Source organism: Cyclopterus lumpus, chromosome 21 (genome assembly GCF_009769545.1).
Source record: "Cyclopterus lumpus isolate fCycLum1 chromosome 21, fCycLum1.pri, whole genome shotgun sequence".
In the NCBI taxonomy this organism is placed as follows: domain Eukaryota; kingdom Metazoa; phylum Chordata; class Actinopteri; order Perciformes; family Cyclopteridae; genus Cyclopterus; species Cyclopterus lumpus.
In genome coordinates, this window is record NC_046986.1 from 20,329,549 (window position 1) to 20,355,280 (window position 25,732).

At 43.8% G+C, this 25,732-nt stretch overlaps 1 protein-coding gene across 1 annotated transcript in view; it reads right to left on the bottom strand.

Annotated features, from left to right (window-relative positions):
• Positions 1-3,847: 3,847 nt before the first annotated feature.
• Positions 3,848-25,732, bottom strand: part of ramp1 (receptor activity modifying protein 1) — a 54,204-nt gene continuing 32,319 nt past the window's right edge. Inside the window, exons 2-3 of the mRNA XM_034561921.1 lie at positions 23,479-23,614; positions 3,848-4,103 (exon numbers count right to left, since the gene is read on the bottom strand). Of these exons, the coding sequence (XP_034417812.1) occupies positions 3,848-4,103; positions 23,479-23,614 (392 nt within the window). The remainder of the gene's footprint in view (positions 4,104-23,478; positions 23,615-25,732) is intronic.

The following is a 25,732-nucleotide window of genomic DNA, read 5'->3' on the forward strand; positions in this document are numbered from 1 at the left end:
TCAACTCCTTTTTAACAGGAGAGGAGGGATGCTGCCACATGGAGAGGATGACACTTAGTAGGGTGTTATGAGGCAGATGCCAATTATTAGAATAAATAAGGGATTTTATTCTTTATACTGAGCAACAATAAATAGACAGACTGTTGCATGAATGAAAAGCATAGAAAACACCAACATAGAAAGGGTGACAAATCAATCACCATCCATCTAACCATCCTACACATCCAATAATGATAGACGGACCAAAGCATATATTTTTGTCAACAAAACACACAACATGCTCATCTGTATGATAATAGTTACCATGGTGAGATGAGAGGGAAAAGGGTGCCAACAGATCTTTCATACATCATTATTTTGTAGTGCAAGGACTCGTGTGTGCATCTTTTGACTGTCATGGCACAAACAGAGTTTGAACTCCTCTACATAAGACTGGTTGTGGAGCGGCTGGGGAGCGCTCATTAAATTTCCAATGCGGCAGGCTGTGTAGGTTTACACGGTGCTTCACTTAAAGTTACATGTACGAATCGTCAGGTTAATGAGAGTCGTCCGAACCCTTGTGAGACCACGCTGTGGCAGAGCAACAGACTTGACATGAAAGCAAAAAAAAAACTCATGACATAACTGGTGAAATCCCAGAACACTAAAAAGCAGCGTACAGCAGGCCTTGCGTAACCACACACCTTGAATATTAAATTATTAGGCCTGTGCACTGAAAGGAAACAGCTACATACAATTGCACTGGATTGACACAGGAAAGTGAAATCCTTTAACGTCATCATGTCAGATGTGTACTTACCCTGATGAACTTGAGTCTTGATTTGAAATCAGGGGGCAACCTCTGGGTCCCAAAAGTGCCTTTCACATGCATTCTTTCTAATGGCCATCAGGGGGCGACTCCTCTGATTGTACGGAAGTCCATTAGAAAAAGATTCTGCTTTGCACTTGATTTATTACCTCAGAAAACATTGTAAACATGAGTTTATGGTCTGAACTCAGAAGGATGAATAATGGTCCCATTTAGAGTCCAAATAGACCACAAAGCTTTGGTTTCCGTCTTAGTACTTTAACCCTTTCACAGTGTGTTTTTCATTCATCGAAGTGAATTGTAACTTTTTAGGCCTAAAAAGATCTAATTCAGCATTTGGTTGTTCTTCTCGTGTCTCTTCTGGTTGTCAAAAACCACGATGACGATGATCAAAACTGGACACTTCCAAACTGTATTCAACAAACCAATGGCGTCACGGCAACTACGTCCACTTCTTATACAGTGTTGAAATTTGTCCTAAAAGACTTCAAACTGTCTTGGATATGTCTCGAATGACTTGACACTGTACGTGAACTTGTCTCGAATTACTCGAGGCTTGCCCTTGTCTCGGATGACCTGATGCTTGACTTAAACTTGTCTCAAATGACTTGAGACTTGTCTCATACATGTTTTAAATGTCTTGACACTTGACTTAGACTTCTCTCAAATGTCTTGAGACCTGGCTTGGATTTTCCCACAAAGAACCTTGAGGACTCTGACTTTAAGAGGACAAGTTAGCCCTTTTGTCTGATAAATATAAATTAAGAAGCCGTTTGCTCTAATTGACATCTGAGCTTAATTGACCCCCGCTTTGTGATTAAACACAAAGACAACATTATAGTGCAAGATATAATTCTGTGTGACTGCACCTTCATTTACTGTTTCTCTGTTCAGGCAACAGTGCTGTTCCCCAATGCAAATGTGAGAAAAGGGTAAAGTGATGAGTCTCAATTCCTCTATTTGCGGATAATTCCTCAGATCACGAAGCTTGTTCACGTATTGGACAGGAGGCCTTGGTGTTCTGTACACTTTACTAAATATAGTTATGCCGTTTTTTCACACTTCAGCGAAAGACACGGGGGCTTGAACCCAGTGCATTCACGATCACGACGACTCAATGTCGTGCACTAAGCCACGCATGCATTATTGCAGGATTCCTCATTCATATTTAACACACAGTTACCAGAAGCCCTTTGGACTATCCCACCCAACCCCTAAGAAACATACGTGCCAAACACCCAGTATATCAGACACATTAATCAGATGTTTTATTCAACTTTAACTCATGATCATAGATTTTACAGTCATTAAAAGTCACTCCAACAGAAAATTAGACATTTCACAGCAATCACTGCCCTCTGTTTTCCAAGAGCTTTTGGCACAAAGTACAAATGGCGGTGGGCGTGCTTTCTGGTGTGTTTTGCTGACAAGCGGGTTACAGGTCAATGAATCTAGAAAGGAAAGTGTGCATTTAAAAATATCAATGAGGAAAGAGTTCACGCAGCGCACTCTACCACACTGGGAGATCACAAATCAATATAGACCTACGGTCCATGATACACAAACTGTGCTTTCGGAAATGTTCAGCAGAGATGTGTGTTGGCTAATCCACATCGCTTTATGTTCTCTCTGTAGTTAGATGTGTGATTCCCCCACAGTGAATTTCATTTCTTGCAACATTTTCACATAACTGCCAAAATTGGATGCAATCAATTTGGTAATTTTGGGGGCTAGTGTCTTTCTATATTGTGACCCAAATTGATAAAAGAGGTGTTTGAGGGAGAAAGATCAGAACAAATTTTTGGTTAATTAACTGTCTGTCCAAACTTCTGTTCTCCTGTGGCCTTCAAAGTCTTTACTCAGCCGCGTCTGCAGGTATTTCTTCATTTTAGTTTCCTTGGTGACGGAGGACGGATGCCAGAGAACACAACCTCATCACAGTCCGTCCAAATTGGGGCCTCGACCCCTGCGTAGTGGCCATCCTCTCGGCACCGTGCCGTCTTTCACCTTCACTGCACATCTGCCAATCTTTAGCTACCTGCATTTCCCCAGCTGGTTCAGTTTGTATGATGCTATGGAAACACATCTTTGTTTTCCCATTCAGAGTGGAGCTTGACCTGCAGGCATGGCGAGGACCTCGAGGTCATGATATGAGCAGAGGAAAAGAAATGAAAAACTAAAAGACAGACAGATTCCACTCCCACTATAGCTCGACAGTGTGAACATGAGCCGTCTGCACGATTGAGAGTATATTTTAAATATAATGCGCATATGTTAAAATCGTGTTTCTTTGTGTAAACACAAAATTTGCATCTGAGAGAATTTGATTTAGTTTTACTATGCTTTTTAAAATGTTTATCTTGATTGTGTTACACAGACATTTTGACAGTCCACTGACAATACATCTCATATTGTAAATATTGTGTATATATACAGTATAGTATGTATATACATATCACATCTGATATACCTGGGTTCCCCTAACACATGCCGTCAGTGTCCTTTTGTAGTCAAAGTGTAAAGCAGGCCTCCTGGGAAAGTTCAGCACTTTGTTTTAATCCTGTTATTCTGTAGAAGGTCAGTTATTTCCATGGACTCCACAAAAATGTGTTCAAGAAGGTACTTTTTCAAAATTGTTATAAATGTTTATAATTTATATATTTTATATTCATATTTTTTCCACCAGTCCCTCTCCTGGTCCACATCAGATTCAGGTACGCTCTGTAAACAACAGAAATGATTTTGAACCATGTCAGGCTATTGGTGTTACACCAGATGGGAGTTGTAAAGGCTTTGTATTGGTGTCAGAGCATTCAGGCGTCACTGATGTAGGATCTGGTTTTAACGAGTATCTTGTACAGCTCCTCTTGCAGGTCCATAATAAAGTGGTTCTGGTCCATTTGTACCACTTTCCCCCAAACACTAACACTCAGGAAGAGAGATCCTTTGGTCGCTGAGGGTGAATATGATGCAACCATAAGGGACAAAAAGTACCTCTTGTCTTGACATGTGCAACCCCGGCCACCCCGCTCCCTTTCCCTATACAATGCCCTCGCTGCGCTTGCTCCTCCACACCACCAGGGCAGTCATGAGGAGGGTGACCAGGATGGGCACCACAATGAAAGGACCCAGGATGCGATTGGGTGGGTCCTTCAGTTGCCGTCCAGACAGCGAGCAGTTGTGGAAGTAGTGCTTGTGGACTCGGATGAAGAACTCATCCACCAGCCTGTTGGGCCAGAAGCAGTCCATCTTATGCGCCACCAGGGACGTGCAGTTGGTCAGCTCGCCGTAGAGTCTGCATGTCGGTGACACAACAGAAGAAGATAAACAGTTACACAGTGAAGATGAACTCACCATTTGCTCACACTACCCACTTCTCTTTATGTAACTGTTGTCAGTGCCTGTCCAACTCTTTGTTCTCATTCGGCACATATGCAGGTACCACTCCAAACTCTTGGCATTTCTTGGAACAACGGGATTTCAGCTGATTTCAGCTCGTTTATTGCCTGTGGCCGCTGGCAATATTTTTATTTTCACAAGCGATGGTTCTACAATCAACACCACAAAAGAAAAGTATTTCAGGATCACGACAAACCGATATGTTAGGTAAGACTGGTTAAAGTCAATGTTGGTTGGGGTTGCTGGAGTGTAAAGTTCTCCAAATCCAATAAAGATCTTGGGCTTGAAAGCACTGCTACTGTAGGTTATTACTCTGAGTAAGCTAATTACTGAGACATGTTGAAATGCACTGCTTACGTCAGCGCAAATAAACACTGTTTGCCAAAAACAACGAGAAAAAGTAGAAGGAATGGATTCCTTCTACTTTTGCTCATTGTTTTTGGTTTCAGAGAAGGTAAACGAAGACATTACCCTCCAAAGTCTTTAAGTGTTGAGTATCTCTTTTGCTACATGGCCATTTACACCGCTTTGGCATACGGAGGAAGCCAATCAGGCCCGTAGAGATCACCCCCGCAGCCCCCGCACTGCGGGGGGGCCTCGCAGTGACAGGGGGCCTCGCATGGCAATTTTTTTTTTGAATCCAACACTAGCCAGCGCACTCGGCCGTATTGCGGCTAAGTGTCGGCTGACTCGGCTGTGTTCCGGCTCGATGCGGCCAAATGTGAGCCACCTTTGGCACATTTCACTGTTGCCATGTCTGGCCCAGGTGTAGCTGTTACGGATATGGGCAGATTCTGTCTTGGACATGGCAACCGGTTTATCGGCTGCCAAATCTGGGCCGAATAATGTAATGAATAAATAATATTACATTACGTAATAACATTAAGATATCCCTCAAAGTTGTCTCTCTCATATAAAGCTACACAATAAAAAAAAGTATTTTAAACTGGCTTTATAAGTTTTAAATAATAGTTGTAAAGGCAATCGTAACAGGCAACCACTAGGGCCTCCTGCTACGCGGACTGGTGTTATTGTTGGGCCGCGGTGTATTCTGGGAGAACTACGAGGAAATTTCTCTTGAGGAAAAATGAAACGCACATTTAAAAGTGGTGCCCAAAAGCGGCAATCAAAACAGGACATTTCTGAATTAATTGCCAAACTTCCCAAAATTACAAGTCTTTTTCGACCAGCTGGTGAAGGATGCACTCATCTGCCAGAAGAGACAGGTATTGTACTGTTTGCTATAGCTAACATTACCACGTAGCTAACGTTATACTTTGACAGCTGTACTGCTCTGTCTATGTGTTGTGCTTGAAAATACATTAACCTTATTAAACCTATGCTCTCATGCGCCCATTATCGGACACGTTTCCTTAATTATCTCCACAACCACATCGTTGTTTAACTTCATTTCACGTTGTCCAACACTGCAACCCTTTTGAGAAGACAACGGCTCTGTACAAAATAATAAAAGTAACCGTTAAGTAAGAAAGGTCATTTTCCAAGACCAACTGATCAAAACATATCTCAGAAGCTCCATGTCACAAGAGAGGCTGTCCGGTCTGGCCGTCCTTAGCATAGAGAATAAACGTGGGCGCAGTTTAGATGTAAAGAGCGTGGTTAAAGACTTTGCACACAGATTTGCTAAAAGACGCGCACATGTGTATTCAAATGCAAACCTGTAGAAAGTAGCCTACCGGTGTATCGACTATATGTAGGCATATTTGTTATGTTGTTGTAACATATGTTCTGTTTGAGCTGTTTGATAGGCCCTAGCATATGTTTTGTTTCTGTTGGAATACATTTGTTCTCTGTTTGAGCTGTTTTTTCTGATTGAATAAATTTCCCTCAAAAGAAAAGCTTGGGTCCTGTTCGTTTATCTTTGGATAATGACCGCCGGACAATACATTATCCCTTACATATAGGGGGGAGGGGGGGGGGGCCCTCTCAGGGTTATTCTGCAGGGGGGCCTCATGTGTTTCCGTTACGGCACTGAAGCCAATGCTTCCTTAGGGTTGCTAAACTATTCAGGGGAGGGGTTTAGTGAACGGTCGATAACAGTATAACTGTTAAAGCAATTCTTCTTTCTTTTTTATCTGTTGCTAAATGGTCTTTTACTGTATGTGTTGACACAATCTAGTCTACCACTCTATGATCTTTAAAATACATAGTGAAGTGATCAATGTAATGCATAAGCTAATTAAAAATGACAATATAGAGATTTAAGGGTTTCATGAGAATTTATTGCTTAAAAAAAACCATTTCATAGGATAAATCATGTGTAATAACAGAATTACATCTCCTCGGAATGGATGGAAGACCGGACAAACACATTACTAGATTGTCCAGGTGGCTCAGGCAAAACACTTGTCCTTCACCATCACATTACGCGTCATCAGAGACACTTAGGGAAAGAAACAGCGAGCGGGAGGGGTCGTACTCATACTCATCGTTTATACCTAGTGCGTTGCGTGGTGCTTCTCCATGGTGAGATGATCCCCATCATAATTAAGTTAATGACCCATGATTATGACACACTGAGCACACAGAGGATACTGTGAATGCTCAAATGAAGGTCATATGGGCCTGTAAGGTTCAGGCAGCAAATCACACCTATGCAGCGACCAACTTATATAAAGAAATCAAAGTTCACTGTACTGTAGGTGATAGTAAGGTAGGTCTTTTTATGTTGAGTGCAAGTCGCAAAGACTAACTGCACACTAAAACATGTTTTTTAAGCTGTACACTCAATTATATAACTGAACTGTTTAAAAGTTAAACTTTAAATGCTAATTAGCTGCTGATTATCCACCTAAAATTAGTCCCACTATACGTAAAGATCTACAATAAAGGGTTAAAGCACAATGTGTTTGTGCTGCAGATGTTATTCTGATATTTGAATGCTTAAACGTATTGCTCTTTTGAAGTTGCATTGATTTGCCACTTGGGGCCAGAGACACTCCAAATAACAAACCCTGACATATGGAGTATTAACTAATAAAACAACTTTATTCATTCATCCTTTAGATCCCTTTTGGTCTCTATCACTTCCAAAATGCTCCACAATGTTCACCAACTAGTCGTAAACTTCAATTGCGGGTCATTTGGCATTTGGTAGAATCCAATGGAAACATGTGTGGTGAGAGCAGTGAGAATGAATGAATGAACAGTATTGTTGCAGACCATAAAACCAAAGATACGTTAAAATGCGCTTTAGACCTGAGGGGAACGGCATAGTGTGGTGATAATTCTCTAATGGGTGTATCAAGGGACCCCTTTAACATGTTGTCAACTGACCCAACATAAAAGTATCAATTAGTGTGAAATATAATGCAATGCAAACATATACCCATAGCTGTAGAATACCTGCTTTGCTCGCCCTCTCTACTCTGCACATTTCAGATTATATATATGTTTGTATACTATTCAGTAACAGTTTTTGATGATGGATCTCAACATGGAGTCTTTCTTCGGGGAAGTTTTGTTGATGAAAACAGCTCAGGGCTGGTTGGTATGGGACCAGCAGTGCAGAGCACTCTGGTTGCTTCAGGGAGCAACTTCACTGGATGTTCCTCCCTCGGCTTTCTCCGTGGAGGAAAAAAAGAAAAGATTCTGGTCTTGCTGCCGGTCATGTGAGCACCCAGGTTTTAGAGGCTGAAAGAAGTCGCGGCAGTCAGGGCAGGGACGGTGGGTGTGGTCGCCTACTAGTTCACCTCAGTCAAGGTTAACCTGATGGTCCTTATGCAATTTCTCTTAGTAGCCATTTCATTTTTCCATGGCAGTTATACACGGTTAAATTAATGATAGTGAAAAGTCACAGCTCAATCTTTAATTGGCAACCCAGTCGGCACCAAATCTTTTTGTTACTGCAAACCAAGGGTAGGTTGAAAGTCAACCTTTTTTAATTCAATCAGAGCAAGTGGCGTAGTATATTGGGCGAGGCCGATATGAAACGTATTCAGGGAAACATATTGTCTGGTGACTGGGTTGAACTTGGCCTTTGTGCTGTGACTGAAACAGTCAATGGGTGTGTGCTAATGTCTTTATAACTGTGAGGCCCCAGGGCAAGTTTGTGTGGGAGTATTGTTCAGGCGGGAGGAACATGCCTGTATGTATTATGTATGTATTGCCCATGACGTATTTATACATTTTCTTCCAGTTAATAAGAAAGAAAGACGGGGGTAACAAATCAGGATGAGTGGGTGAAATGTAATTGCCATGTTATGTCTTTTTTCTTACCATTTCTATCTGAAGTGCTGTCATCCGGAGCTGATCTCCATCCTAAAATGAAGTGCCATGACCAATTGTATTACCACGGATAGTCTTGCTTTAATTGTCTACTAAAGGAGTGTAACCTGAGGATTCGAGGTGTCAGTAGTGTTGGTACTGAGACACAGAACTGATGGCCTCTAGTGCAATACACATTTAAAATTAAACCTCAGATGGCGGTTGTCTTTGTTGTGTTCCCTGTGGGAATCAATACACTGCAGGTGGTCAAACGATTACTGCTGGTGCAGTAATATCCCAGGTGTGCAGTTTTAGAAGTGTATTTAAATGCTCCAATTTGAATAACATGGTCTATATTTACTCTAAATGGACCATCATTTACAAAATGAACATCATGCTGTATTGAAGAAGACTTAAAACAAGAGATTGAGACCATAAACTCATGTTTACAATGTTTACTGAGGGAATAAATCACGTAAATAAATCAATTTCTGGGAGAAAACATCCAAAACACAGTTGCCAGATGACGGTCCTCGAGCACGTTATGGACAGGACTACACATACACAAGGGTTTTAAAAGTCAAATCATTATTTAACAACCCGCTCTCATTTCCGACTCGTCAAACCCCCTCGCGTGTCCTCAGCAGATGCTCAGAGCTACTGCCGTAGGAGGAAGTGCAAGTTGGCGGGGAGGGGAGGGGGAAGGGGTGAAACAAACACACGGTTTTGGGAGAGTTTGTGTCCCTTGTGAAAATATGAGTAAACGCTGACATTTGGTCACGTGAGTGTGACAACTGCCCCTGCAGAGGGGCCCGTATAGAGCGCCACAGAGCGGCCCGTATAGAGCGCCACAGAGGGGCCCGTATAGAGCGCCCCTATATAGAGCGCCCCTATATAGAGCGCCCGTATAGAGCGCCACAGAGGGGCCCGTATAGAGCGCCACAGAGGGGCCCGTATAGAGCGCCCCTATATAGAGCGCCCGTATAGAGCGCCACAGAGGGGCCCGTATAGAGCGCCCGTATAGAGCGCCCGTATAGAGCGCCCGTATAGAGCGCCCGTATAGAGCGCCACAGAGGGGCCCGTGTAGAGTGCCCGTATAGAGCGCCACAGAGGGGCCGTATAGATCGCCACAGAGGGGCCCGTATAGAGCGCCACAGAGGGGCCGTATAGAGCGCCACAGAGGGGCTGTATAGAGCGCCACAGAGGGGTTCGTATAGAGCGCCACAGAGGGGCCGTATAGCGCGCCACAGAGGGGCCCGTATAGAGCGCCACAGAGGGGCCCGTATAGAGCGCCCCTATATAGAGCGCCCCTATATAGAGCGCCCGTATAGAGCGCCACAGAGGGGCCCGTATAGAGCGCCACAGAGGGGCCCGTATAGAGCGCCCCTATATAGAGCGCCCGTATAGAGCGCCACAGAGGGGCCCGTATAGAGCGCCCGTATAGAGCGCCCGTATAGAGCGCCCGTATAGAGCGCCCGTATAGAGCGCCACAGAGGGGCCCGTGTAGAGTGCCCGTATAGAGCGCCACAGAGGGGCCGTATAGATCGCCACAGAGGGGCCCGTATAGAGCGCCACAGAGGGGCCGTATAGAGCGCCACAGAGGGGCTGTATAGAGCGCCACAGAGGGGTTCGTATAGAGCGCCACAGAGGGGCCGTATAGAGCGCCACAGAGGGGCCCGTATAGAGCGCCCCTATATAGAGCGCCCGTATAGAGCGCCCGTATAGAGCGCCCGTATAGAGCGCCCGTATAGAGCGCCACAGACTTCTTTCTCCTGGCTTGTAGAGCGATTACAAGTTTAAGACACTTCCACATTGACTTTTCAGAACCGGAAGTCGCCTCTCGACTTAAAGTTACAATCTGATGGATCTCCGTTTAGTTTTCTTTGGCGGCCCCTATGGTGATAAGCTGTAACTGCAGGTGTGTTTTGGGATATGACTTCCCAGAGAGCGCCGATATGCTCGATACTGCATGTGTATGTTAGCACTGTTGAGATCTTATTTAGACAAAGACACAAGGGGGCTTCACACAGGCTTCGCTGTAGTAAACACTTCAGATCTCATGATAATCATATGCTGGTCTTGCACAGTACATTTCTGTTTAAAGATTAGAGCATTCTCTAAAGTCAAAAGCAGGGAGGTGGATCAGAGAGGAAATGGAGAGAGCGAGAGTGGCCATATTCAGTTTAGTTTATGGGACAGATGGTATGTTTACTCCTGCACCGAAGGCCTCAACATAAATTACATTTCTGGGAGAAAACATCCAAAACACAGTTGCCAGATGACGGTCCTCGAGCACGTTATGGACAGGACTACACATACACAAGGGTTTTAAAAGTCAAATCATTATTTAACAACCCGCTCTCATTTCCGACTCGTCAAACCCCCTCGCGTGTCCTCAGCAGATGCTCAGAGCTACTGCCGTAGGAGGAAGTGCAAGTTGGCGGGGAGGGGAGGGGGAAGGGGTGAAACAAACACACGGTTTTGGGAGAGTTTGTGTCCCTTGTGAAAATATGAGTAAACGCTGACATTTGGTCACGTGAGTGTGACAACTGCCCCTGCAGAGGGGCCCGTATAGAGCGCCACAGAGCGGCCCGTATAGAGCGCCACAGAGGGGCCCGTATAGAGCGCCCCTATATAGAGCGCCCGTATAGAGCGCCACAGAGGGGCCCGTATAGAGCGCCCGTATAGAGCGCCCGTATAGAGCGCCCGTATAGAGCGCCACAGAGGGGCCCGTATAGAGTGCCCGTATAGAGCGCCACAGAGGGGCCGTATAGAGCGCCACAGAGGGGCCCGTATAGAGTGCCCGTATAGAGCGCCACAGAGGGGCCGTATAGAGCGCCACAGAGGGGCCCGTATAGAGCGCCACAGAGGGGCCGTATAGCGCGCCACAGAGGGGCCCGTATAGAGCACAACAGAGGGGCCGTATAGAGCGCCACAGAGGGGCCGTATAGAGCGCCACAGAGGGGCCGTATAGCGCGCCACAGAGGGGCCCGTATAGAGCGCCACAGAGGGGCCCGTATAGAGCGCCCGTATAGAGCGCCCGTATAGAGCGCCCGTATAGAGCGCCCGTATAGAGCGCCGCAGAGGGGCCCGTATAGAGCGCCCGTATAGAGCGCCCGTATAGAGCGCCCGTATAGAGCGCCCGTATAGAGCGCCCGTATAGAGCGCCGCAGAGGGGCCCGTATAGAGCGCCACAGAGGGGCCCGTATAGAGCGCCACAGAGGGGCCCGTATAGAGCGCCACAGAGGGGCCCGTATAGAGCACAACAGTTGGAAGTTCAGGAGCATGGAGGTGGGAACGCGTTGTTATGAGTGTGTACCTGCTGTCGGGAGTGCAGGTTTGTTTAGTTCCTCACTTTGCCAGCAGAGCTGTCAGATTGCATGCATGGTCAAGGCTGTGTGTGCGTGACTGTGTGGCCCCTCGCACGTCTCAAGTGTGTGGGAAATGAAGTACGCCGTATGGGTGTTGAAAAAAAGGTCTTGAGCCTGTGAAATGCTGTTTGTGCTGGCGTATCACCTGAGAGCACATGGAAAAAAATTTAATTTAAAAAGAAAAGTTTTCCGGTTGGTGAGAAATGAAATGTGCGTCAGTAGAAAATCAACTCACAATCAATCATAATGTATGTAGGCGAGGCGAGATGGAGAATACAGACGGAGGTATGGGAAGAGATGCAGACACGCATGATATATGCAGAGCGAGGGACAGGCAGCCCAATTGACTCGAGTGGTTATGAAAGTATCCCATATGAAGCAGACGAAGCGCAGACGGACCTGAATTAGGCACGTGGAGTTTGATCTGTTGTCTGCAGAGCGCAGTGTGAATAAATAAAAACTGGATGATGAATAAATAAAAGCAACACAGAGCAAAACTGTTCCAGTGACTAGAAATGAGTCAGCACAGGTCCCTATATTTCCAGTTGTTATTGCTATCGCAAAACACAAGTAATGATTTTTAGGTAGCATGCAATAAAAAAATAACGAGGAGGTTATGTTTTCATTGGAAAGTGTGAATGTGGCCAAGAAACGAGAGAGTTTTTGGTGTAATAACAATATTCACATACACACACACACACACACACACACATTGAGCTAAAGTGGAGTGATATTTCCTGCAGAAAGCTTTCCCTCTGTTTGAAATAATGCTTTTTTTTTTAATTGACTTATCTTCTGCTCACTTTTGACATGTCATATTTGTCGGAAATGAAAATGTGAAAGAGGAAAATGTCATTTGGGAAACCCACTTACAGTGTAACATTGACGTTATGTTTGCTATTGCCCTGCAGACAACCTCTGAGTCATATTATATTCAGGAGCGCTGCATATTTAGCCGCGCTCAACCTCACTTTGAGTGGCAAACATCTCTGGGGTGATGTCGTGCTGTTCAGATGGACGACGATGACAACAGAGGGGGTTCCGGCAAAAGGATGAATAAGTTGAACAACGCTCAACTTTTGCTGCAAATACATGCACGGTCACATTCCTGGAGGATTACTTCCTTTATAACATGAACAGAATATTGAAAATTAACACGTGTGAGCTTTTGTGTCAGCTGGGAGTAAGTAACTCCAGTCCTCTTTCTATGGCATCCAGAATATTTCTCCAGCTACACATGGGATACATAACGGCGTGGGGAGCTGGTCTCACTCAGAGAACCAGGGTTACAATACTGACAGAAACAATATTTATCAGGTAAAGGCCTCGGATGAATTATTATTCGAGTCTGGCCCCCTGCTGGAGTGTCTCATAAATACCGTGTACCTATTGTTTGTTAATTAAGCGTGTGATGATAATGAAGCCTGATGTTGACCACTGTTTATTCAGGTTTTAATGAGAACAATTTTTTCCATTACATTCTGATGTCGTCAACATATCCCTGTTCAGTTCTTTCCACCGTTGCATTCATGAGTTTGTTGAGAGGTCATTTTCTTTCTTAATATTGTGGTATTAGTACATGATCTTTGTTTAATAACTTGCCTGCAGAACAGACTGTTTACCATAACCCAGTGTTGCCCAAACCTTTTTCTCCAGGGGGACCACTTTTTAAAATTCAGAATGGGTCCTATATCTATAAATCAAATTTATGCCTGAATAAATGTTCCTGACCAATTTTTTCTGCTATTTCCGCATCATCTTATATTATCTTGGATATCGGAGAGTTATTTATGAAATCACAACTTTGTTTCATGCCCCATCCCCGTCTGATACCGACCCACAAGCCACCATTCACCAGTTGGACTGGTGTTCATGTCCCAAAGTGTTGTTGAGATAGTTTAAATTTTTTTCATACGATTTTTATACTTAAATTACATTGTTTACGTTTCATTGTTTAAGTCGTTATTTTAAACCCAAACTATGAGGTTTTTCTGCTTGTTTTTGGGGCCCAGACCGAAGTGTTTTTTGATTGAATTCCCAACGTTAACGCGTGTTTACTGCGACCGCAGCGAAGCGCCATAGTTTGTGATTTGGAGAGGAACGCCAAGGGGTCTGACCAAGCGTCAGTAAGTGATGACTTGGGATGGGAACGTGGGTAATAAATCAAGTGAGAAGTAGAGTCATTTCCTCTTAGACTATACAAGGGGACTCCTCTTTGCATCCACAGTTATCGCCCCCTGCTGTAATGCAGATTTAAGTCTCTTCAGCATTGGCTTAACTTTTAAGAACAGTAAAACATTGAAAACTGAATCTTGAAAATAACATCCGCCGTATTAAACCAGAAGAGCAGCTTTTAAAGAGCAAATGAAAAAAAAAAAAGTTGCATCCTTTTGTCACGAGGAAACGAGACGTCAGCTTGTGACAGATTAATTCATCCATTCACGCAGCGCAGATACGGAACACCGCAGATCGTCTTGATCAACAGCGAGGCTGTCATTACGCTTTTAACTGAGGAGAACATCTGATCAGATAATATAAAGTTCCCACAGAAAAATGGGTCATGAGGCATCAAAGAACTGCAGCCGAAGCTGAAAATAGGAAAAATCCCACAGAGATAAAAAAAATAAAAAAATAAATAAAATATTGAAGATGGAAGACTATTTATTGTCCTATTACACAAAGATTGATTCTGTTCCAGTTTGAGATCTCTAAACATGACCTTGTGTTATCTCCCAGGTCCTGTTATGTGCAACCACATGTCATCGCCCTATTCTCACTTATTTCTTTACTTTGGGCCCCTCTTCATCACTTGCATTTACAGCTGAGAAGGTTTCTGTCATGCTGCTAGAAGAGATCACCTCGGAGCAGGAAGGGAGAGATTCCTCCCTTGAAAAACAAAGACAAAAAAAAACTAAACACACCAAACTGTCACTGCTGAGCTCCGACAAAATGTTCTCTCTCTCTCTGCTGTTATTCTGCTAACCTCGTGCTCCCCTTCTCTTCTGGGGGAGATTGAACATCTGAATTTGTGTGTAGGTGTGTGCGTGTGTGTGTGTGTGTGTGTGCGTGTGTGCGTGTGTGTGTGTGTGCGTGCATGCACTACTCTTTCTCTTACATAGAGCAAAAGTGATAACTTAAGTGATTTTACAAAAGATATATATAATTTGAAAGATTTCTGGCCCCCGAAATACACACACACACACGCCGGGGTATAAAGTTGCTTCTGAGTGAGTGTGTGTGTGTGTGTGTGTGTGTGTGTGTGACCTTTAAGTGACTGAGATGCTCCAGCACGTCGGTTGTTTGGGACCAACTATCTACTGACCTGCTGGTGCTGGCAGAAACAATTTAAAACTGTCAAAGAAACAAAGTCAAGCAGTGTGACGATTGTCTGCTGCAATGCAGGATGGGAAGGCAGCAGAGCCGTTCGCCCCAATAAATCCAAAAAGAGGGATATTGTGTTTTTGATTCATCCTAATTACAGTCTATGCCTCTCCTTTTGCCCTTGCCTCCGTCTGGCTCTAAAAATAGCTCTGTTTTTCTTGGTCTTCCCAGGGCTTTTTTTTTTGGTTGCATGCGATTGTTGGAGAGTATTTTGGGCAGTCAGTCATGCCCGTCGGCCGTCTGTAATAATTTAAAAACCTTTCTGTGAGTGAGCTCACTTCGGAGTTACGTGACCAGGAAAGATCCAGTGAGCTGGGCAGTGTGGAAAGCTAATTAAAGCCCCTTTCTGTGGACCTGTGATTAAGCGGCTGATTATTAACTGATTACGGATTGACGTGATGTTTTTACAGCTCGAGCGAATTGGACGGTATCCAGCATCGCCTGGATGGCCGAAGCCGCGCCAGCTGTTATGCAATGCATCTTTAATAGCATTAGGATGAGGATTTGCATATTTGCCTCCGTTAGGGAGTTAAAAAAAAAAAAAAAAAGCAAAAAGATTTCTATTAAAGTTTGATAAAAAAAAAAGGAACTCAGGTTTTGAAGATCATCAAACTGACTGGCATACATTTTCCTTCTGCCTCCACGCTCCTCTTCTGCATAGAGAGGAGGAAACCTCTGCATTTGTTCTCGGGAACAATCTATTTTCCTCTCTCCCTTTGTTGCTGTAAAAGAAAAAAATGATGATGATGATTTCCCTCCTCATGTATTATGAGCTTTTAGTATATTGGCATTGGCACTGAGAATACCTCCCGATTGATGTGGAACCGAGTTAACGCTTTCCCTTAGAAGAGCACACAACAAGAAGGTGTTTCCTCGCTCTAATTGAGCCGTCTGCTTTGTTCTGAGCATCGACACTCCACACATGCCCGTTGTCGGCTCGCTGGTCCCGCCGGGCTTCGGCCCCTCTTTGTGCACAGAAGTGCTCACAGGTTTCAACTGCAGCGTTTCCCTTTTTCTTTTCTTTCCTTTGTGTGTGACGGCACATTCATCGCCGACTACGACGACTATACGATTACGCGTAAGTGATTGTCTGATGTGATTCGTGTAAATGTGAATGAATTATAGCTGATTTATGTTTGTGAAAGGAAAGTGCTCTCGAGACGAGAAAAGAGAGCAAATTTGCCTTCATGTATTTTTTAGTTTGTGGTTTTTTTTCAGAAACAGACGGATGGAAGTGTTCAAACAAAGTTGCGTGTAGCTTACGAAGAAGGACAGCAAAGGGACAGATGGACCACTTGCCGACGTGTCAAACTCATTTTGTTCTACATAAAACATCTGCAAAGCAGATTTTTTAATTTATTTTCCTAATCCAGCATTGTTTACACCCTATTGTACTGGTCAAAGAGTCCACGGGGAGCCTTTAATGTGCAGTAAACAGCTTCTGGTCACACCCTCAGCAGCTCTCTCGGGTTCGTCTGTGTGGGCGTGTGCTTGATTACAGGAGCGGCATCAGGTGTGTCGGTGCTGCTCATCATCTCAACGGCTTCCAGCCCGTGGAGACTCTCTAATGTGTGTCTCTTGTGCCTTATCGTCCCGGCCCCCGGCCTCCGTCGCACTCCCGGATCACGCTCTGGGATTTTGGGCTTCCCCGATCGCTTTCCCGTCTACGCTCGAGTTTGGCGGTTTTTTTTGCCGTCGCCATCTTGCTTTTTTTTTTTTGCAAACAGAAGGGGGGGGGGGGGGGGGGGGGGGGGGGGGGGGGGAGGGGGGCGGAGCCATGTACGACCAGTTGCCAAATAAGAGGCGACTTTCATGAACTGAAAACACACTGCGACGGGGTTAAAGTTCGAAGACGAAAACAACTGCCGCGATTGCAACCTGTCAATCACAAGGCAGCCACGCCCCAAAGCATACCCTGCTCTATGGTCTATTTTACTTTAAACGGGGCCACAGTTTACAAAATGAACCTCATGCTGGATGTTCAAGATGTTCTCATGCTTACACACATGGGGGCTCAGAAGGTAGAGCCGTTCTTCAATCAGACGGTTCGATCCCCAGTCCGTGTCGACGTGTTCTTGAGTGAGACACCCGAAGGCGGGGCTCGGTGTGTGAGCGGGTGTGATGCTTAGCTAGTCCTGATGGGCAGGTGGCACCTTGCATTGTAGCCCCATCAGTGTGTGAATGAATGGGTGAATGATGACATAGTGTTAAATCACTTTCAGTGGTCAGAAGGCGCTTTAGAAGTCCATCCACCACACAGAGGACTGCGGGGGACTTGGACCTGCATTTTGATAGGCGCGATTCAATAGCTCCGTAAAATGTTGAGCCAACACAACTCCATGAAAAACATATAAACATATATAGAAGACTTGGATGATGATGAGGAGGAGGAGGTCCTGTGTCAAGAATTAATAAGAGTGTTGTTATTTTTGCAGGATGAGAGCTACACTTCTGGAGATCTCTCCTTCCGGCTCTGACACTTACCGGCGGCTCTTTTCCTCAGTATGAATAAGGAGTCATCTAAACCTTCGGATGCTTTTGGGCTGTGTACAGTGCTGCTTTTAATAGCTGGTTACGAGCCGATGACACTACTAAGTCACCCAACTCGGTCCTGAGAAAAAGAGCTGCTACACTGAAGAATTATTTCATTTGCAGCCACTTAACCAAATAGCTCCTTTTCTGAACATTCACACAGTATGTCAATGGAGCAGAGCAAAAATAGGATTTGTAATTAGTGTATCTAAAACACAGGGATTAATATTTGTTATGGTAAAAAAATATCTTCTTGGAGAATTTGCATATAATGCTGGAGGAGTGTGTGTGTGTGTGTGTGTGTGTGTGTGTGAGTGTGTGTGTTGGAGGCTACAATAGCCACGCTGAGTGCCACAACCACCCGACTAACCCAACTGACAGAGCGGATGGATGAGTATATCAACAGCCTTCAGGGTTTTGTGCTGGTGAGGTTGGCAGATGGGTTGACTAAAGAATACTTAAAAGACCCAATACATATTCATGTACAGCAAATTGTGTCAAGTTGTTGATGTTAAGGGCATTTTAACTTTTTATTCCCCATCAAATTCAGATTAGTGTTGTGGCGCTCCACATTTCTGTATTCATTTTTCATCATATCTCAGACAGAGATCACACTTTAATCCAGTAATCAAAGCAATCATATTTATAGTTTCAGTTCCCGGAAAATGATGTTCTACAAAGAGGAGTTTTAAAACATCCATCTTAATGCTTTCCAAAATGCTCAAAATGTCCATAAGTCGTTTCACTCTACATGATAAGAACAATTTGGCTCAAATAATATTTAATTTTTAAACTCTCGTGAATTGAATAAATATGTATGATCCTGACCATGTGAAATTTCACTGTGCAGTTTTTGAGAATATTAAAGCAGATGTTAGCGCAAATTAAATAATTCCCTCATATTTGTCACAAAACAATCCTTAATAGGTTTGCTGAGACGTTCAATGAACTCATCTTCAGTATGACGCTCACTCTGACCGTGATCAATTTGAAGTTATTTGACTTTTTTTTGTTTTGTTGTATTATTCCATTATTAGAATTTGTGAAAGAAATAATCTCAAAATAGATTGTTACAACCCAAAGAAAATGTCCTCAGACTCCTAAAGTCTTTTCATTTTAGAGATTTTCTGACATTTTCCATGTAACCTGTTCAGGATGACCCTGAAATCTGAAATAATTCTACTTCCTCCCTCCAGACTAAATAAAAAAATCTGGCAGCATTGATGCTGTTCCAGAATAAGTCCGACTGTAGCAGCAGTGAATTGAATTGGGCAAAGGTATGCTGCATGGGTTCTGAATCAGACTTAATAGGATGAATGTGTTGTTTCCTCTTTGAAAAGGATTGCATGGTTTCTTTCTTTTTGACATATTAAAAGCGTACGGCTGGCATTTACATGCTTGACATGCTTTTAGTTCTCGTTGAAGACACGGAGTCCCTCTCGAGCTGCTGGAGCAGACCTGTAAGTAAATGTGATCAGACTGTTGTTCACAGTGAAGTGCGAAAGGGAAGCAGACTCCTTCAAACCCAAACGGAAGAAATGTATGCTCCTAATTTCCTAATTTTTGCTTGCATGACTCCTCGCCCTCTGTCGATGTCGACCGAAGCCCCCGAGAGTTGAAGCAAATTTGACATATTGGCCAAATTGTATAATTATGGCAAGAGATGCCTTCAGCTTTTCCCCAAGACCTTTTCCCAGAGACAAACAACGGGATAGAGCCATATCTCTAAGTTTCTTGAATTCCCAGTATGAACACTAAATGGCACTTATCGAAGCCATTACATTATTGTAAAATGCAAAGTATAGCGGAATCCAAAATGTTTGTTACTTCCTCCGTTCATAAGAACAAGCCCGAGGCCGAGGGCTGGGAGGCGGGGTTAAAGAAAACGCTCGTGCATTTGCTCTACAGGCCCATCGGTTGTTCTACAGCTCTGCGGAAGATCAGGCTAATATTGTACTGGGATTTGCTTCACGCGTTAATGAGCAACATTCATAGGAATGATCGGCGCCCCGCTTCCAAAGCTGCATCCACATACATCTGTCCTCGTGGGCCACGCTCATCTGCTCACTGTGGTTGGACTCTGTCTCGAGGCCCCTTTTCTGTTACGATGGCTGCAGAGGAGATCAAAGTCGCCCGATAATCAGAGTTGTGCCCATCGGCTTGAAGCAATTGAACTGTTAAATTCTTTGTTCAGAGATGCCGTCGGCACCGAGTAATTGGACAAGACAGCTGAGTACCGAGTCCTTTATCATCCTCCTCTATTTTTCTCCCCAGCTGTTCTATAATTATTTGATGTCGACCATTTCCCAGTTTCTTAAAAACTGCAGCGTGTGCACTTTTCTTGGGCCAGAACGGAGCCTTTTTTCGAACGCAGACTGGATCTCTGCATTGTAGGCAGCGACCGAGGTGGCACGCGCATCATTGAGGGAGTCTGCGGCGCTCCGACCTCATATGAAGCGGCTCCGAGGCACCAAAAGACCGAAAAAGTGAAATGAAGAGAGGGGGTGAAACGATTTATGGTTCAGGCCGTGATGGACTCCTGGCTGGTTGACACGTGTGTAGTTGGACGCTGTGTTGTCTAAGCTAAATAAATGGCCGTACATCGGTCTCCGAGCCGCCTCCTCGCCACACACACTCGTTCAGAGTTCTGCGGCTCCTGTCAACATGGCCGACAGAAAAGGTTTGTGCTCAAGGGGACCGATTAATCACGGAGTAAACCTCGTGTCAGCTGGAACTAGCAAGCGAGGGGTTTGAAGAATAATAGTAGAGGATAAACAAATCTATTTGTTTATGTGGTCTGAAGACAAGTGGCAATTGGGAATTAAAAAACGTCGCCCCTGAGAGCTTCAATTCTTACAGCGTGCTGGAAAAGGTCAAAACTGAACCTAGACGGCGACATGTTATCGTTCCGGTCTCCAGCTGGACGTCTCCGTCCTTCCATCTGCCTTCCATCCGCATTAGCAGACTCGTCATTTTTCTTCTTCTTCCATCTGCTGAGTGTCTCGTGCATACCTGAGTGCTCGCTCTGCTTCAAATATCCTACAACTAAACGCACCGTTTCAGGTCCTGTTCCCGGGGACAGTTGTGGGGAATATTAAAAATGCTCGATTGTGCCTCCGAGCTGAGTTTCTCCCTTTTACGGCGGCAATATTGCAAGCTATTTGTATTTCCAATCATTGATAATGCATCTTTCTGACAGGTGTCATTTTTATTGATTCTTTGCGATGCACATCACACTCAAACATGAATTTGTATGCATGGTGTCTAAGCTGGAACCTTATTGCTTATTGCATATTGCATGTAAGCAGCTGTCTGTTATGGTAGGGGTGAAATATCTAAATGCAATGATACTTTTCTTTAAAAAAAAACCATCCCACAATATAACACCGTATGAACCTGAAGGCTTCTTGCATGACTGGATGCTTTTCTCCTTCATTCCAGGGAAGCCGTACATTTTCAAGAATTTCCATAAAATATCTGAATATAAGTGGTATTGTTGAAAATCTGCTTGAATTAATCACAGCAAATGCAAACTTCAGATGCAGCTCATACTTTGGAAATCAAACTGCATTAACTCACAACATTGCAGTAATAAAGCCCTTATAATTGTTTAGAGGCGTATTAACATCATCATGTGTTAATAAGACTATATACAAGTGTTAATATAGTATCACAATCATATGTATCAGTAGATTATTCATTTATATGCACTTATAAGTGCAGGGCGTGCGCTGGGTTCGTCAGTCTGTATTCGCTTAAAGTTTAAATATCTCAACTTTATGCAACGACAATTGGAGCAAGCTGTCAAATCGACAATGTTCAAAAATGACACAAGATTCAGCGGGTCACAGACGATACCTCACCTCAAAATGTTTTCTGAATTATATTTGGGTGGATTGTTTGGATAATAGATAGTTGATATAGTTATCTAATATTCTGATTTCTGCTTCAGCAAGAAAGAAATGAGAAAGATTACATGCAGAAAGGGAGAATTTTAGACCCGGGCAGGGTGACACTTATACATACACACACAGACACACACACACACACACACACACATCCTATTGGAATAAAATTAGAAATCCCCAGTGACATCTTGGCAGATTTCCCTCGACTGTCCTGACATTTCCCCCTCTCTACTCAGTGAACCGTTTTTTGACATTTCAATTTCACATTCACCAGTTGTTGTTTTTCTTTTTTTGGGTTGTTCTTTTTTCTGCCTTTTCTGTCTTCTGTGACGAGGTGTGAGGGAGGAGGGCTCAGAGGCTAGTCAGTAAATCAAACACATCTTGTCACATATTGTGGCTATAATCCAAACTTTGTGCTTTGAGAGAAGTAACTAGGACTTTATTGCACAACACAATATATTGTTGAAGTAAATGTATTTGGCAGGCACTGTAAAAATAAAACCACAATAAACTTTAATCTCAAGCAGAATAAGGAGCTGCTTTAAACACGGTTAGCCAGCTGCAGTGCTTTAGGTCTGTCCAGATAGACACAAACACTGCACAGCACAGTACACACTGAATATAATGTGCTCGTGATATTAATAACACACTCTTTGGTGTCCAAGCTGTGAATGAGCTTCTAATACGCCTGAAGCTATATTTCAGTGTGTGGCTCATCTTCTTCAGATGTTTCTTGAGAACTTTTAACTCGTTTGTATTGTTTTTGACTTTCTACTCAAGATATTTGCTGGGAGCAATTGATAGCCTATCTAAATTAAGACTAATTAGTGCAATGTGCTGACGACCAAAAGGCCTTACGTAGATCAAGAAACACCGCTCCTTTAACCAGATTAATTTTGCGGCTTGTTTTTTTATTTTTTCCAAAGCTTTTTGTAATACCTAATAGCAGCGCTATTTAGACTTAGTGTTCTCACACCACTGTGACACAGTTGGCTCTGGCCCGAGGCTGTTTGACAAGCAGAAGTTCTCACGAGAACAGAAACAATGCTGTGCATGAGACGAGGGCAAAGGTCAGGCCGATTGGAGACTTCCTTAATTGGGTTCCCCATCCAAGGTTGCTGATAGGGGTTGGGGGGTGGGGGGTGGGGGGGGGACCCTTAGGGAGGCAGCGTGATATTACACCCATGTAATTCAGGACAGGGGTTTTATTGTTTGAATACAAAACAAGTGGGTGACATGTAATTGTTTAATTGTAGCAAATGATTCCAATAACTGGCACTCAGATGAGAGCAACTGTGAAAACCTACGCCACACGTCTCTTACAGTGAGTGCAAAGATAATATTTGTACGTGCACAAAATCCTCCCTGTCCGTGCCGCGGGCTGACAGCTTTTGTTCCCGACACGGACGCTCTCAGCGGATCCCTCTCGTTCCTCTCCAGTTTCCCTACAAACTCCGTTGTCTCTCACCGGGTATCTACTCAGCTGTTGGAAGGTGACCAAAACATTGGGCCGATTTTTATAGATCTCCAGAACAGGAACGAACACATGCCTTTCTTTAAATGTTCATCTTAGTCACGTGACAGACACAATAAATAAAGGTCATATTTGAGATGTGTGACGATCTACATGCTGAATAGGTAACGAGCCACAATCGCTTTTTGGCATTTTGATGCTCTTACGGCATTACAACTAGCAAATAGAATTAAACTGCTGATTCAGCCTCATGCAAATGTTAAATGGAAAGCTCATTATGTTGTTTGCATTTGTCTGGAAAGTTAATCTGTTTGTGTTTGGACGTCTCTCTCTCTCTCTGTGCGTGTGTGTGTGTGTGTGAGTGTTTATTCTACTCACTCGACTGTGTCCTCCCAGCTACACCAGTGTCTCTGGTCCAGCTCTTGCATGTCCAGTCTGAATTTGGCGAGGCAGAACTCCTCAATGGCGAATTCATAGTGGGGTCCACACCCCAGTGCCAACACACACTGAGACACTGTTGAGAGACGGGGTGAGGAGGGGTGGGGGTGGGGGTGGGGGGGTGAAGAGAAATGTGGATTAGTGAAGAGAAAGAGAAAACTGAAAGATATTCGGAAGGTTGCCAAATATGTAAACAAGTGGGATATGAGTAGCTTAGTACATATTTTTGTGTTAATCTGTGTACAGAGTGTGTGCGTGTGTGTGTGTGTGTGTGTGTGTGTGAATACATGCAACCTTTTACGGCTCGGTAAAAGGCCATAGCGAAAACAAACACAGGACTGCACTGATGCGACCTTAAATGTTGTCGTCTCTTTTGGGTTCAGTGCCAACATGTTTGCCCATCTGGTGGATGGCCAAGACCCCCAAAACAGCAGACACACACACACACGCACACGCACGCACACGCACACACACACACGCACACGCACACGCACACGCACGCACGCACGCACACACACACACACGCACACACACACACACACACACGCACACACACACACACACACACACACGCAGTATAAGTCAACTGTCAAGTGTTTATGAAAATGTGATATCAGATAATGGCAGTTAGATATACACCAATTCAATGTATTTGAGCAATTTCTGAAGCCAATTAGCTTAGCTATGCATAGGAAATTGGCTCCATCCTGAGTTTAATGAATCCACATACCAGCTCCCTTTATAGCTTTTAGTTATTAAAATGTCAATTTTAATAAATCATAACCCAGAGAGGCCTCGCTGGTTTGGCCAACAAGAAAGGAGTTTTTGCTTTCGGGATATTTCTTGCTTTCAAAGAAAGAAAGCTTTTCTGATTACAGCTCGCTCGAAAACATTCATTTACAAACAACAATAACATCAGATCATGATGTGATTTGGCTGGGAGTACAAAAAACAATATTGAAAAAAAGTGTTTTGGACACAGCCGTCACATTAATATACTTCACTAGCCCTCATCATCCTTTTCTTTCACGACTTCCTCCTGATTCTCCTCCTCCTCTTTTCCGGCAGCCTCCCACACATTTATAATGCCTCCCCTTGTTTTTCTCCCTTGCTCCCACAACACTTTTCTCTCTCACTCTCTCTCTCTCTTATGGCGCAGAAGGGAGATGGAGAAAAATAAAAGTATGGAGAAAAAAATATGGAGGTTAAAAAAATATGAATAAATAAATAGATTACATTCCTACAAACAACCCGACTCATGATGTGAGGAGGACGAATGAAATGGTTCATCTACACGTCGACACAACTCCGATCAAACATTGGGATTAGAGATAAAAATGTGTTTATGTTTGTGAAAAACACGGATATAAAGAGAGAGAGAGGGAGAGAGAGAGAGAGACATAATCTTTTTCCTTAAGTTAAGCTGTGGTTTGATAGAGGCAACAACTACTACTACTCGATTGGTTAGGCCAAGATCACGGTGATGGCAGGAGAAACAGAAGAAAAGACGTGAACAGCGGTCTCCGGTGTCAAAGTTGGCCCCCGTCTACATCCAACCAACCGACCAATGAATCCTAAACAAAAGAATAGTGTTGGGTAAAACTAAAGCAACTAAAACTAAATTAAATCAGAAAATATTTCGATATTTGCGTCACATATAACTAAAAAGTGTTTTTCATTCTAGACAGGCCCATTAAAATGCGCACAGTTGACATATTGGAAGATTTAATCCACATGTTTATAGAGAGACTCCCTTTTTAGATGAACATTTTTTTTCCAAAATATTGAGCAGTGTTGCCAACATCCTAAACAGTTTAACTTTACTTCGCCAGTTGTCTCATCAGACGTGTAAATAAAGGCATTGCTATAGCCAAAACACGTTCCATTAGTGTGTCTTTAAAATGAATCAGTAAGTAAGTAAAGATTGTCTGTGGCTCTTGGTCATTTATCCATCAGTTGTCGAATTGAAAAACAGCCGTCCACCTAATCTTTCTTCCTGTAACTTGACAAAAAAAAGGTTCAAATGAAATACTCAGCCTTTAACGAAATGTTGTTGTCCCCGCCCCCCCCACACACACACACACACACCCCGTCCCCCATCCATCGCTTCAACAGGTGTCACTTCTGGTCATCATGTACCGGACTTCCTTCACCATCCCGGTACATGATAGATCCAGAGGAAAGGTCATCATTG